At 38.1% G+C, this 16,147-nt stretch overlaps 1 protein-coding gene across 2 annotated transcripts in view; it reads left to right on the plus strand.

The window, feature by feature from the left end:
* The window catches only part of RELN (reelin), a 291,669-nt gene that overhangs the window by 83,827 nt on the left and 191,695 nt on the right, over positions 1-16,147 (plus strand). For both annotated transcript variants that reach the window (XM_054071453.1, XM_054071462.1), the window contains exon 3: positions 695-830. In XM_054071453.1, the coding sequence (XP_053927428.1) occupies positions 695-830 (136 nt within the window). The remainder of the gene's footprint in view (positions 1-694; positions 831-16,147) is intronic.

Consider the following 16,147-nt stretch of genomic DNA (forward strand, 5'->3'; position numbering starts at 1 on the left):
GAAGATTGCTGTTGGATATTGGCTTTTCTGTTAAAAAATGCAGTTCTTTTGTCTAATGATGAACTGCAGTGAATTCCAGAGGGAGGGATTAATAAATGCCATTTACATTCATCCATGTATTAGAGGCCAATTGAAAAAAATCATAGACATATATGCTGGTAAAACTGCTGAAGGTTGCTGCTTTTATTTCAGATCAGAAGACAACTTCATGAATCCAGAGCTCAATACTTTTTTTTTCCAAATAGATGTGCCTATCTACTAAAAAATAACACCTTTCTCCAAAAGCTTCATTTTGCTTGTGAAAACACAGCATTTTTCCTTCAGGTTTTATTTTTCTTTTAGGTCTGTAATGGCTGTAAATCACATAATGGAATAACACTGATTTACAGCATCTGCAATCCAGCTTCTCTTTAAAAATGCAAATAATTCCTCTGTTATTGGTCTCAAGAAGAGTAATGATAGTAAAATACACAGAGCCTTGTAGTAAATACTAAGTAAGCCTTGGCTGAAACAGAGGCCTGCTCCAATGTTTTCATTGACATGAATTCTAATTAGTCAGTGACATACTCTTGGGCTTTTTCACTTTATGTTGCCATGATGAAACACATGGCAGATGTATTTCTCTGTCTGTTAGCACCTTCCAGTGAGCTATTAACATGTCTTACTATTTATCTTCCCTGTGTCTTTCTCATAGGAATTATGTCTGACCACCAGTTTGGAAACCAGTTTATGTGCAGTGTGGTCGCATCACATGTGAGCCATCTCCCAACTACAAACCTCAGTTTTGTGTGGATTGCTCCACCTGCGGGAACAGGCTGTGTCAACTTCATGTACGTATACCTGCAGTGCCTATGAGAACATAATCACTTTGAAGATAATGAAATCATCTGTCCTGCTTGCATTAGGACCTTCTATCTCTATCAAGGAGTCAGTCCTGCAAAGTGTAGACTTTAATAAGAAGCAAGAATATTGAGTTCTTCCTGGCAAGAGAGTTTCATATTAGAACTTAATATTTCAAAACGTGTAAGAAGGAGATAGCGTAGATGAGAGTGTAGAAAGAGACAGATGTAGTGTGCTGTCTGAGACATAATGTACAAGTGCATCAAGCCAAGAATTTCCATAGAAATTAGTTCCTCTTAGTTATTAATCATATCATTGATCCTTTAACTATACAGCATATTTGTGTGAACCTATTTTTTCACCTGTTTTTTTGTTGTATTTAAATAGAGTTAGGACACCACACGTGTTATATAGATTGTAAGCATCAGCATAAAATACAAGTATTAAAGAGTAGTCTCACTCAGATATTTACTGCTACTGATAATACATGTTTAACTTCAGTTTAATTCAGCTGGTTTGCCACCTGGAAAAAAACTCAAGAGTTTATTCTTAAAAGATTTTTGGTGATTTGTTTTAAAGTCTTAAGTCATCATTTGATGATTTAGTACCATATAAAGTCCCAACAAAATACACAGTTTAACACGAATTATCAGGATATATATTGCTATATCTTACCTAAAATAATTTCTAATTATCCATCCCAAAAGTTTGTTAGATCTGATCTGAGAGAGAAAGCACACCTAGAGTGGAGTTGAAAGTGGAAAATATTTCAAGCTTAACCCATTCATAGAAAAAAAGTCAAACTGCTCCTTAATTAAATAAGGGAACTGATGCAACTTTTCAGTGTGTGAGACTTTTTCTGTGTTCCTGTGACTGTCCTGTTTGTCACAAGTCCTCCTCTGAGTACTGTTCCATTTCTGTCTGTATTGAGAAGATGCAGGTAGGTGCCCCACATCATTAAGTTTTACTTCTTAACTTGTTGTAAAAAATAAAAAGTGAGTCACTTACTTCTTTGAGAAAATAAATTACTGATGGTGAACACAGTACCTGTTGATATAATGATCTGTCTTTGAAATTTTCCTGTTCCCTCATAATGCACATTTTTTTTGCCTATAGTGTTACAGTATGTTATTTATTAGTTCCAATGACAACATCAAGACATTTTTATTTATAGGTCTCTTTTTCTTCTAAATGTCTAACAGTAAATTGGGGGAAAAAATTAGTTTTGATGAGTGGCGACTAACTTCTGAGAATGCATCTCTTTCTCATTAACTTTACAATATACCAGAGAAGCTGTTCACAGTATAAAATATTTCCATTCACTATTTGACAAAAGTCAAACTTGATTAAATATTTGAGGAAATACTGTCACTGTTTTACTTAATGTCTGTGTTGTAAAATTTAGCCTTATAAAATAGCTATATAGACCTTGAGGAAATCTGTCAATGGTGTTTTTTTCTATGGAAAATAAAAGTCTGTGAATTTTACACTTCCCGTAATTCCTCTCTAAAAAATAGTTTACTTTGTTGATTAAGTTGTAGCAGCAAAATTTTGTTCTTTGGGCTGCCTGAGAAGAATAAGATATGAGATGTGCATCTTCTCTGCATACTCTTGCTTACTGTCTTTCTTGGATTTTGGTTTCTCCCAATAGCCAAGAAATAATTGTTGGTCCTGGCTTGCACAGTGACTATGGATATATTTATGACATGTGACCCTCCATTACAAGTTTTTGGGGTCAGTTTCTAAACAGTTTTTCATTTTCCTGTGGCTAATCTTATTGTCCGTAGTTTTGCATTGTGATGTTTTGCTCGTTTGTCATTGTTGAGAAGAGCTGACAAATAGCTGTATAGAAATACAAATACTACTGTGACTACTAATTCCCATTTAAGTGAAATTAAATGGACATTTCCTAAGGCGGTGACAGCACTTGCCTGTCTTGAAATCAATGGAAGGTTAATCATTGGCTCCAGTGAAAACAGAGTTAGGTCAGCAACCAGAAGTTTTGGAAATCCAACTAATTGCTCATTTGTATAAGCCATAATGTACAGTAGCACCTCTTCACAAATGATGGCATTTATAATGTATTAGTAAAGTCGTTAGTTGTGATGCAGCGTGCAGAACATACATAACAGAAATCTGAATTTATTCTAGACTATGTAATTTGCAGTGTGGATGCACACCCGTGTGTGTCAGCAGTCTGGGTGCAAAGATACCAAAACTGTCATTCCTTGCTGTCCTTAAAACCAGCAGGGCCGAGTGGGTGTGCGCATGAGCCCCGCAGTGCAGCTGCTCACAGGGTCCCTGGCCAGGCTGTCCATCAGTCTCAGTGGCTTAACAGCCCCCATGGTATAAAGATGCTCCATAGAAGATACTTGTTTGCATTTGAGGATGAGTAAAATAGTTCAATTTCTATCAATTTGGTGTCCTGTAGGAATAATTCAAACAATAATGGAAAGGGTCTGTGTCTCCAAAGTTGGTGTTTGCTCCAGGGTCAAACTTGGCTGCAGGACTCCTGGGAAAATGCGATCATAACTTGAAGGACAAGAAGGGAAGAGGAATATGTTTTATATCTAATCCTCCTCCTCATTTTTCCTTCAGCTGCCCACACTTTCTGGCTGTTGTTTCCCTTGCCTACTAAATCACAAGCTGAAATAAGCAAGGCTACTTTTTTGGTGTAGTGTTAGACTACTTGCCTTACCCAATTCTCTGTCTTCACAATTTCTAGAGGTTCTACCTTGTTCAAATTCATTTGCTCTTTACAGCAGATAATTAACTTAGACAAGATATTTTTAAGGCTTGAGACTAATTACCAGTCTAGTTTAAATTTAATATAAACTAAATTTATTTTAATTGAAGTTTAATTGAATGCAAATTAAAAATATTTTCAAAAGGTAGCTGAATTTATAGACTCTGTCAACAGTACAACAGAGGTGAGAAGTTCCTGCACTGTTAGAAATATGCCTGTGATTCAAAACAGCTCATTAGTCTTTGACCTTTCTGTGAATGGGTACGGAGGTTATTAAGGAGCACCAGCTTTGGTGGTGAAATTTTTGCAGTGTTGATGCCTCTCCCATGTCACTTCTCAGGAGGAACTAGACAAAGGTCACGAGGCAGATCTTCCACAGGACACTGCATGGCTAGCTTGTGTTAACTGCTTATACTAGTGACCTGCTTGTCTTCCACTGGAAGCATGGACATGACACAGGGAAATCATGACCCTATAGACATCATGGGCAAAATTCCCTTTCGCTTCATCCATGTTTCTTGGTGCGCTCTTCCAGAACTCAGTCCTGAAAATGTCTGAGCCCATAAGAAACAAGATTTGTGTGGTCATGCTGCCAGTGTGTCGTTCTCCATAGCTCTTGGATGCATTGGTAACGAAACAAAGGTCACAAAGGGGTTGGCATGTCAAGATACTAAGTTTTATAAAAGTCAGCAGCCAGACAGAGCATCTATACCAGTAAATTTGTACATTCTCGGCAACATTCCTGCCTGCTACAATGTGATTGCCTATAAACTGTGAGAAATTTTCTTGTTACGAATTCGTCAGTCTGCAGCTACCAGCCCACCATGCATTTCCCAGGCATGGCTAAGGAGGATGGATCTTATGCAGACGGGAGAGTAGCGAGTCTTTAATTCTCTGGGATGAGGAGAGCTGGGAATGCTGTGAGGTGGGATACGAGGCTCTGTCCCGCAGGGGGCTCCTGGAAGGAAAATGGCATGATCCCTTGCAGATGGGAGATGCAGTGATGCAGCAAACTGAGACTCACACCTCGTATAGCAGCTTGCCAGCACAGCACTCCGTTTCTTTCCTTCCCCACTGGAAGATTCCTCATCTCTACAATTTCATGTACTCTAGTTAGTAATATTGCGCATGGTACAGTGTCACTGCTGAATCTGAATGTAATTTTGCCTGATGGAGCCACACATATTTTCTGGGCTCAGCATTTCACTTGGCAGGCTCTGTCCCTAATATCTCCAGGGCAAAGGATGGTACAGAGCCCTGTGCTCTATGGGAGAAGGCTGCTGGACACAGCCTGCTTCTACACAAAATCACTCAGCAGCCATTTTTTAACACTGACCATGTGCAAACTGCTGCTTATTCTCTTTCGTACCTTATTATGGCTAATAAATAAATATTTAGAAGCACCCTTTTCTAAAATAGCTTTCTAACAGAAAGTCACTGGTGTCCCTGTAGTGCACCTCAGTCTAGTCCTTCAGTATTTTTTCACCATAGATATGTCAAGATGAACTGAGAAAATGAAAGCTAAAATGCATTATTTATTGCAGAGTAGTTTTCTCAGCAGTAACTTAAGACTGTTTTAAACAGGTGTTGAGCATCAGGAGCTCCCAAACAAATTGCCAGCATCTGTAAATGCAGTTTACTGCCAAAATATAGCGGGTCCTCCTTTACACTAATGATTTGCTTCTGTAATTGTGTGCAAATATTTAAAACGTTATCTTCATAATCCTTCAGCTAGGTTTCTCTGTTTGTAATTTCTGCTCTAAGCTCACACTAACCTAGTTAAAGCTCAGCCTGTCAGGGGGATGATAATGGCTCTTAAGCAGGGTCGAACACTGGGTTACATCTAAGGTTTTTAAGCCTGTTGTTTTATAGATGGCTTAACTTACGAGTTTGTAAAAGTGATAAACCTGACCTAAATTGCAAAAGCATATTGTGTTTCTACCATCATCACAGTTTATTGCAGAAGTTCTAGCTACAGAATAGGTTGCTATAGAAATTACGTTGGAAAATAAATATTTTTCTTAGATAGCTGTTTTTTGTAGTCATCAAACAGGTATCTTACAATTCTGGTTGTGTCTATTCATATATTCTCTATAACCTCTATTAATAGTGAACAGATTTCAAAATAATTTTATCAGTTTGAAAGACTTTAATTCTGCTCAGTATAATTATTTAGATATTTTCTAACCATTAAAACACTATTTTAAAGCTACCTACCAAAGCTGGACTGTAATGCTGCCTGCCTGGGTCTAATAACCCGTGTAAGAGATGTGACCCATCACAACTGATCTTGAAATTCTGTACATTGTCTTTGAAAGTACTAAAAGACCCAATTGTATATTATTTGACACCTAATTAGCACAGCTTATGGTGCAAACGGCTAAAAGGGAACAGGCATAACTGTCCCACTCTGAAGCTGGAGGTAACAGAGATGCGGTTGCTGAGGCAAGGCAGAGGCACATCACTTCTCCTGAAGCAGGAGCAACTGGCTCCCAACACAGCTCCTGGAAAAAGTCTGGGACTGAATGCTAAGGCAGACAGCTGAATAACTGAAAGTGACTTGGAAGAAAATTTCAAGAAAGGAAATGTGGTTTTCGTTGAGAATATGCCTTTTCCTATAATCACCCAACAATACATCTCCTTTCTGGGAAATCTGAAGTACACTGTTCCAAAACTGGTCTTTTCATGCCCATATGTTTAAACCTGTTTCTAAGAACTAGCAACTGTGTTAATTTATGAACTTGAGTTACGCTGTACAAACACTGCAAAACATAAAGACTGTGATTGAGAAACTTGGGTTACCTATTTAAAACATTTATAGAAAACCCACGGTAAGAATTATGGAAATATTGAACAAACATCCAAAAAGATTGCATGGTATGCTATATTAGTCCTCCATCCAGGGTGGGGAAGGATTATATTGTGTTAAGGAACTACATTCCCCTGGTAAACCACTTAGCTAAACTGTCATTTAAGACAGTGCTTACCATTTTTTTCATTTGTTTGAAAGAAATATAGAGGAATATCTTCAAGATTATGTATACAATTATGTTTACTTTGTACAGAATGATCATACACACAAACCTGAAAAGTAAACAGTAAATAGCAGATATCAACACCAAAGTCCCTTAGGTCCCTTGTATTTATATATCATCACTCAACACTTAATTATATGGTCATATCAGGTTTTATCCCTCATGTTCTTATGTTGAAACAGAATTGTACAATGAAATAAACTGTTGTTTGTAGCACCCTAGTTGGTGCTATGATTTGCAATCTTTGCAATTGGTTGAAGAGTGTATCATAACACACATGGAAACCTTAATATATAGACAGGCTTGTCTTTGGGGTTCTGTGAAGCACCAGCTCCCTGCTTCAGTTAGGTGCTGCCCTTCTCTTCCTACTCTTTATTGCAAGGTAAGGATGAAGTAAGATATTTCTCACCACTTTTTGGGTAGTGGTGTGGACTGTTAAGACAAGGGTGTTATAGGCACTGAATAAGATACGGTACTTGTTTACAGTCAGGGTACTTCTGACATTAGCCCAGTGTTGCAGTCATTTTATTTTTCCATATTGCTTATAATTTATGCCTTGTGGAAAAAAATAAATCATCAATAATTGTACATTGTTGGTGTGCCAGATTCGTGGAACTAAGAAGAATTACTCTTTTGCTTGGTTTTCCACTTCCCTGGGTAGAGGCATTGTTATACCATCAATCAGCATTATGTGTAACATTCTGAAAATCATGAGCCAATATTTGATTCAGATCTTGGCTCTGCTCTCATGTCCCATTTTGATGTGGTGCCCAGATTACCTCCTTCATCTTCTGTGTTTGTTAATTTTCTAGTGAAATACAAACACTGTGCATGGAATCACTGTGACTCCTCTAAGTATGACCCCAAGCAACATAGACCCAACTGACCGTGCAGAATTAGATTTAGCTTGTCTATTAGCTTTGTCTTAGTTTTGTCTATTTTATGTGGGAGTAAAGCAAACAGAGGTGAGCAATAAGGAATTATGCGCGTTTTCAGAAACTTTTTTAGCAAAAGATGGTAGCACAAAGCGTACTGTGATGGGGCGATATTCAGAAGTGTTCAGAATACATGAAGGCTATGAGGAAGGATAGAAGTTGGTTGCACCTAATTTTCCACTCCTTAAAGGGAGCAGCTCTGCTAGTTTCCTTAGGACATTCCAAATTATTTTAGACATATTTAGGAAGTTGAATCAAGCCCTAGGTCTCCAGTGACCAAAATGGATCACTAGCTACCTAGTTCCCATGTAGACCTTTATGTAGGCATCTATTTAAACTGTTTTCAAATCTGGATCTGCATCCCACCCAGAGAGACTCAGCTGTCTAAAAATAAGCACTTTGTGCCAAATCATGAAAATGAATTTTTCATCCCCACCATCCTCAACAGTCAGTAGCTTTTTCTGTGTCAAGAATTTCCAATGAGTGGGCTCCTCAGCAGTCAAAATCTCCTGAAGCGTATGAATAAAAAAGGGAACTTTGTAAAGTTCATAAAATCTTGCAATCTTTTTTTCCCATTTTCCTTGGAAGTAAAGCCTGTTGTCTAATATTCTCTTAGATGTCTGAAACTCCCACTAAAAGCTCACTTTAATAAGAGGAATGTTCATTTTTTAGCATTTCCTCCAAGTTTGCAGACAACTGGCCATTAGCTATTTTAAGCGCCTCATACTGTGTAGGCACAAGAAAAGCAGAACCAACAAAGCCAGGAAGAATGGGTATGTGAACTCTTATTAAAAATAAAAGCACATGAAAATTCTATTGATAACTTAGTTGGACTTAATTCAAAAGATAAGCAAAAAGCAAAAAATGCTACTTTCATCAACATTGCTTATTGTCAGAATAGAAACTGGAAGATGATACGCTATTAGGATGGTTTCTTTTCTTTGTATGATAAAAGTTCAATATATCACACACTTGTAATGTATGATAGCAGAAGGCAGGTCAATATAGCCTCTGGCTACTCTCAAGATTTTGGTGTGGTTCCCTGTAGGACTCCAGCACCTCCTGCGTGAAATAAAATGACATCTAGTCATTTTCTACTGGTGTTATCTAAATAATAAAACAATCAAGGTAAATCCCATCTTACAAATGTTCATTTGGCAATTCTGGAAGCAGAGATTAGGTTTTACTTTCTTCCCTTTCTGAGCAATGTGCCTATTATTTTTGTACGAGACCATCAATTCTGAAGCACAGCTTTCAGTAGTTGCATTTAAAATTCTTTCTTGAGCTTTGTTTTTCTCCTGAAATTTAACCTCAGTGTTATTTTTCAGAGCATATTTTAGTTCATCAACAATATAAAATGTTGCTTTCAAAGAGATGTTTTTTCTTCCCCTCTTCCTAAGATGGCCTAATTTTGAAAACATGACTAGACTATAAAATGTATTACACACACTCCAAAGGCTTGCTTCCACTAGTTTGCTAGGAGATTTTCCTGTGTAACAGAGGAATTTAATCAAATATTGATTTGGCTGCTAATAATTGTTCAATAACACACCTTTCAAATGACATCCTAGAAGAGGCATGCATAATGAAATAGACACAAATTGGGTTTTGTGAATTCTTTTGGAAATGCTGGTTATATTAAGAGAAAGCAATAAACAGACACAGAACCGTTCTGTAGGACTAAACATATAGTACATAAGAACACTAGTAGCAGCAAAGGCAGAGGACAATTGTAAGAGATGCTTCAGGAAGGTAAATTTGCATACTGCAGACAAACCCGTATAACTGGACATTGTGTCTGCATGGAAGCTGTTTGTATCACTGGAATGTCCCCTTGGTTGACTGAGAGAGTCGGATCATTCCAATGCCATCTCTCAAGTGGATAATACAACAAGTGTCCAGTGCAAGAATGAGTTTGAGACAACTGTTTTGTCTGTTTACTTCTTTGGGAAGCACTTGACTTCTTGCAAGGGACTATTACTAAAAAACTTCATGAAGAGCTCATTACTGCAGGTTTCTGAGCACTGGCCTTGATCCAGCAGAGAAATCATGCGTGTCCATGTTGTCATCAAAGGCACAGATAACACTTTCTGTGTTTTTTAAAATTCATGTCTTTAGATTACTTGTTCGAAATTTTGCTTTGTTTGTGTACACAGCCGAGAAGATAGGATGCTCTTTCTGTGTTCTCAGTTCACACAAGTTAACTTCTCTCACTTTGTTTGGATGAAATTTAATAGAGTAATCTACCAAGTATTACATAGATATATAGTAATATTCAGCAAGATTTCATGTATGTGTATGAAATGTGAAAACTTGAATGTAATGAATGTGAAATCCAGTAAGTCAAAAAAAATTCTGCCTTTTTTTATACTATGATGGTCCCCTCATATATAATTCAAGTGAAAGTTTAAAAAACAATAAAAATATATATAAAAAATTAGATCAGCTTTTCCTGCCCACATGCTGGGAGAGTTTGGATTTGAGTATTCAGAATGACAATGACCTCAAACTAGCTGACAGAGTGAGCTCTAAAACAGCTCTCATGACTATTGTGTAAACTGTGCTTAACAACAGGGTGTATCCCTCCCTTCTCAGTTTGAGAAATTCAAATCTATGATTAATATTTAGGTAATTGTTATCTGCACATATAGAATGAAATTTAATTCAATCTGTTCCTAGTTATACATTATAAAATAATATAGTATTATTATATATAAAACATTAGTAAATAATAAAATATACTAATAATTTTATAACCTCAGTATAAGCATTATACAAATGTCATCAGAATGGAATCGCAGTAGGAAAATATTTGATAGTATGTCTATTTTTTTTACAGTATTCTGAAGTGACATTTAGTTCTTTTGATGTCCTTCAGAATAAAAACATTGCTTATATGCAGTGATCCGTATATGATCATATTGGGGTCCTGTCCTCCAGAAGTCAAGAGAGCTCCAAAGCTTGCAGTGGTTTCTAACATTCATTATTTGGCAGGTGAAAGAGAAAATTTGTCGAAGTAAATGAAGTAGTTGATAGTAAATTCCTTGTTTTTCTTACATTCTTAACATTAAATAGGTTTAAACCAGACTCTTTTAATAGTGTTCTCCCATTTGTCTTGCACTACTTGTCCTCTGGAAAAAGGGAAGTAATTATTGAATGACCTCTGAATGGGAGACTCATTCCTGAATCCAGTGCAGCACTTCTGCCTTGGCTCCTTTTCTTTCATAGCCTGGAATACACCTTTTTTTTTTTAAATCCCCCTGATAAGTGGCACTATCATCAGCATCATTAGATGCAGACAGCCATCCTCAGGTGAGTGCTCTCCCTCCTCTGCCATGGCAGCATGGTTCTTTTGGGCAGTAGCCCACATGGGGTCCGTCTGTGTGATGACAGAGCCATCAGATTTTAACGGGTGTCTATCACTAGCCTGTAGAACAATGCATGCAAAAATTCTGTCCAGTGTGAATATGAAAAAGGTATTGTGAAAGAAAGATGAAATATTAACTTTTAGAACTAATAAAGAGTGTGTCCATTTACCAAGTCATCATATCTGCCATAATAGCTTTGCAAGGCCAGGATGCTGTATTAAAGTTTTATATTATTTGCCCCTTACTAGGTGTAATTACTTAGGCCGTGTCTGTGACCTATCAGTGGGTCTGTGAGCTGTTCAGGGGAGGGACAGTGCCACAGCAGGAGATTTTGGGCCATCAACATTTGCACATTCTGTTGTGATACAGAAGAGTTAACCACCTAAGAGAAGGCTTGGAGATCCTACAGTAATTCAAATAATAATATATTTTAATTTAAGAGCAAATTTTTGAAGTGTTTATGATGCCATTTACTGACTCTTGCTGCTGATTAATGACTGTTTGCATAATATGTATTTTTCAGATAAAATACCATCATAGCATTATGAAACCGGGTTTTTTGTAACGTGGCATTGTTTTCCTTATCACTCTTGAGTGGCTTGGATCTTTTAGCTCTTATTAGAAATGTAACAAATATAATATTTTCTCTTACAGCCTTCTACATATCCCTCTTAGCTCAACATAAGCTGTTTAACCCAAGTACTAACGTACGTTTACTTGAGACGATTTATGTGAAAAATGCATTTTGAAGTCTGAAACAGTAAGCGGATCTCCAGCAGTCTCTATGATTTCCCACCCAAGCAGGGAAGAGTTTAAAATAGCAAATTTGAAGAAATGAATACTGGAAGAAAGTCAATCTCTTTATCTCTTTCTTTCAGTGCTTCACTAGTTTGTCGTCAAATTTTGCCCACATATGACAAGTCAGTTGCAGTCAGGAACCAAAAACCTGCTCCATAAACTCACCTAACACCTATCAGCATTAGTGTTTATGCAAAGGATTATAACTGATATAAACAAATTACTTTGTAGAACCTACTTACACATTCGAAGAGCAATGTTCTAAATGTCCCAAAATACAAAAGATAAACAGTAGAAATGCTTCCAATCAATATAACAGACTGTTTTGCAAAGCAGTGAAGATGTTAGGGCCACATTTTGAACGATGATTTTAACAAGCAGATAGCAAGAGAATACGTATGGTGAGTTAAGCTGCATAAAGCCTTTCTTCTAAATCCAGATGTAGGCATTAACTCGCATATTTGACATGGCACGCTTATTTGCTAAGTGCAAAGATGGTTAGAAAAAGGCTTTCCTGACTGAGGATAAAAGCTGGAGTACTCTTTAATTTTGGTTACTGCCAAGCTTATTTCAACAACCACAATAGTTATTTGGCTCCATACCAAAAAGTGGCAATACAGTACTTACATGTCTATGGATCAAAATTAGATGAAAAATTGCTGTTTCTCATCTCCAAAGCCATTTGCTGCACATTTTACAGGCCTCAAGATGCCTTTTGTAATATGTGATAACAGAGCCAACTGAAGCATCTGCCTGGGAAGAGATTACTTTAATTATGGACTCAATGTCCTATTTTCTGCAAGTGTTCCCCAGAGAATTTCTTACTGCTGGATGAGAGGTGTTATGATGCACATTAAAACCTACAAGTCAAACAAAAGAGGTTCTAAAAGTGAGACAAGGACATACATAGACTCCATTCTTGTATTCAGTGGCTAAAAAAACAACCCACGATGGTGACTTTTTAATTAATCTAACACCTGTTAAGACAAATTTCCAATAACGTAAAGCAAAAATTAATGTTAAAAAAAATTATCCTTTTTTCCTAATTGGATTTTGTTGTAAATTGATTGATCTATAGGTCTTTGAAATACTCATGATTTCCTTTTATTTTTTTCAACATAGTAGCAGATACTAACATGAAATGTGAAAAACGTAGCAAAGGGATTTCTTGTTGGCTTCTATTTTTGTAACATGCAAAGTTTGTCACTAAGAATTCATTTGCTTTCCACTGTAGTATCGTTGATCACAATTAACTCACTTGATATTAAAGTGGATGTGCTTTATGCTCCTATAGAAATTCTGTGTAAATCACCATTGATTTAGCACAGTTTAATGTGCTTAAAATATTTGCCATTCTCTCTTTATCAGCTAGAAGAAAGCCTAGAGATCTTCATTAGCAGCTGTTTCCATGATGAGCTAAAAGTTTTTCTTTACACAAAATATGATGGAAGAGCTGTAAATATGTGTTGAAGATGCTGTGACAGCATGTAAGGGACTGGGAAACTTCCTTATAATTTGTAAGACTGCCAAAATTTAAAGGGAAAAGAAATCTCCAGAAGATATTAAAGTCTGGGAAAAAAAAACCAACCCTATTTGAAGTGCATTTAAATCAGAGGGCCATATCCAGTAGCATTCAGTAGTACAGCCTCTTAGATGTTGTACAATTATTAGGTTTATTCTCTTAAAAAGTAGAGTGAAAGTAATGCTCATCCTCTATAAATAACAGCAATTAACATTAGGGATTTTTCAGTTTGCTAATTTTACGGTAACTGTCTCTACTGAACCAAAATTCAGTCTGAAAGAGATATTGCATGGTCAGTACCTCCCTATCTTAGTGAAGGAAGTATGGAGATTTCATAGCATAGCAAATGGAAGAATATAGCTAGCCCCAAGACTGGTGTGTGCTGTCACATAGCCTAAGTTTGTAGATCCAGTCACAACATGATGTACTGATGACTGTGTCTCAGATAAATCCTGCATCTGTGGGATTGAATTTGGGTTTAGAGGTGGTAACACCTGTTCTGTCTGAGCAGTGGGTGTGTTCCTTAACTCACATGACATAAGCTTAAGACAGCAGACAGAGAAAGCTGAAACACTGAAGGTGGCTTCTTATGGAGCCATCCTGGACTAGGAGGAGCTGGAGCTCAGCTGTCTGCTGCATAAAACATGATGTGACATCCTGATGTCTGTGTGCTGGAACAGGTACCTTTGCAGAGGCACATGGACTCTAGCCCCATGGAAGAATTAAGGATTAAAACTCAGATCCTTTTCTGTCTGGGAGGCCCCTCCTTGTGGATTTTTTTGTGACTCCTTCCTCCAGGTTTAAGAAGCTGTGCAGTGCCAGGGTTCATTGGAAGGTTTTATCTTGTTAGTGAGTGAGAAAAGCCCTGCTCTGTGAAGGGAGATCCTTGGACCAAGGTGAGATCTGAGTCAACATCGACTGTTTCCAGGCTTGCGGCGTTGCCTTTTGATCTGTTACTAAAAAGATGGAGGAAGGAGTCACTAACATCCGTAGTATACTGAAGTGACTGAGGCTGCTTTGCTTGGAGCGGGATCCAGGTTGTTGTTGACAGGTAGATATGCTTGGAGCATGGCTGGTCAAACACCGGTGTCCCTTCTGGGAGTTTGGGAGAGACCCTCTGCCTTCATTAGGCTGTGGAAACTACACGTGCCTGAGTCCATATGCCCAGGAAACTTTCAGCGAGGCAGCCTGGTGCATCTGGAGCTCGGGCTGCTCTCCCAGGCTTTTGTGCCCTAAATACCACCAGATCTCTATGCAGCACTCAAGTCATGCTGAAAGTCATGCAGAATTTCAACCATGATGTCTGCAAGGGCAAACATTTCAGCTGTGAGGTTTTTCCTTGCCAGCAGCCATGAAATCTGTTTAGGTATTGTCCTGCTTGCCAGCAAGAGCTGACCTTTCCTTTGGGTGAAGTGTCCTGCTTTGGAGCTACTGTCCCTGTGCTCCCAGGGCTGGCACTGCTTTGTGGGTCGCTGATGTTTTCAGCCAGGGCTTTGTGTTTTAAATACTATGAGCAATTAGGTCATCGTTCCAATTAACTAAGTGCAAATGGTTGTCTTTTTTGTTTTAAGAAGTCCATTTTGGAGTAACCTCCACACAAAAAGGGTTGCAAGGGGTGGACCTTTGTTGTTACTTAGCATGATGAAAACACCATTACTTCAGAGATTTGTGGTGTGTCTCCCAGTAGCTTTGAGCAGGAGTTTCTTACTCTGTGGAGTCTTTAACTCGTTAGGGTTTTGGTTTTTTTTTTCCCCTGGGTGTTCTCTTTCTTTTTTTCCCCCCCCTGGGTGTTCTCTGCCAGCAAGACTCCCAGAGGCAAGTGAGTAAATGGATGGGAAAGGCAACTCTGCCTCTGGCTCGCTCTTTGCACTATCAGCTACCGTTGGCTGTAGCTCACATCCCTCTCCTGATAAATTTTCCTGGCTGCAACAGTCACTGCTGGGAGGTCTCTACCCATCTGTAAAGGAGGCAATGACTGTGAGACATGGTAGCTCCTGCCCCCTCTACCAGGAGAGCTCTGCAGCTTGCATTGCCAAAGGGAGAAAACAGTGCCCCAATCCCATCTCCTCCCTTGGAAAGCCATATGAAGTTTCTCTCCATATGTAACCACTAGTTTAGCCCATAAGCCATTGACCGCGCTGACAGATGAGGAATGCCAGTGGTTTTTCTTATGAGGGGAGAGCAATCAGATCTGAAGTCAACGATTACACTGTCCTTGTTCTGAAGTACCTCGAAGACACACTTCATTTTTGCTAATCCATGCGAGGATTACAGCACCTGTTACCAGAGAATATGAAATGTATTCTTACAAATATTTGTCTCTGTGTGGCATTTTCCTTAACATATGATTTTCTCTTACTCCATCCTGCCCCCGAATAATGTACAGTTCATCCTTGTCAGCCTTTTCTTCTTCATATGAGGCTCATTTGTAAATCTCCTGTGATAGCAACATATATGGCAACAGCGAATAATTTCACAGTCCTGGCAGGGCGCTGTGTTCACTGTAGGTCATGCTTCAGAAAAGTGCAAATTTTTTAATGTTAACTTTCTGAAAATGAATACAATCCTCATGTGTCTATTAGTACATTTATTTTTGCCTTTATTGAGATGATCATCGTGATAGTGAAGCCAATATCATATTGGCCATATGGCACAACCTGTAGACACTAAGGCCATATGGCACAACCTGTAGACACTAAGGCTCTGGGATTCATATTAGATTGCCACACTGGTGTGGTGGATTGCCGGACTGATGTGGTGGATAAATAGATTCTCTTAAAAGTCATTAGCTTCAGTGCATATAGATTGCACTTGGCCTTTTTTTGTTATTAAGCTTCTAAGGATTGATCTTTTAATGCTTTGCTGTAATGCAAAAACAGAGCATCTCAGGAGGACACTTAATG

Source organism: Cuculus canorus, chromosome 1 (assembly GCF_017976375.1).
Source record: "Cuculus canorus isolate bCucCan1 chromosome 1, bCucCan1.pri, whole genome shotgun sequence".
Classification (NCBI taxonomy): Eukaryota; Metazoa; Chordata; class Aves; order Cuculiformes; family Cuculidae; genus Cuculus; species Cuculus canorus.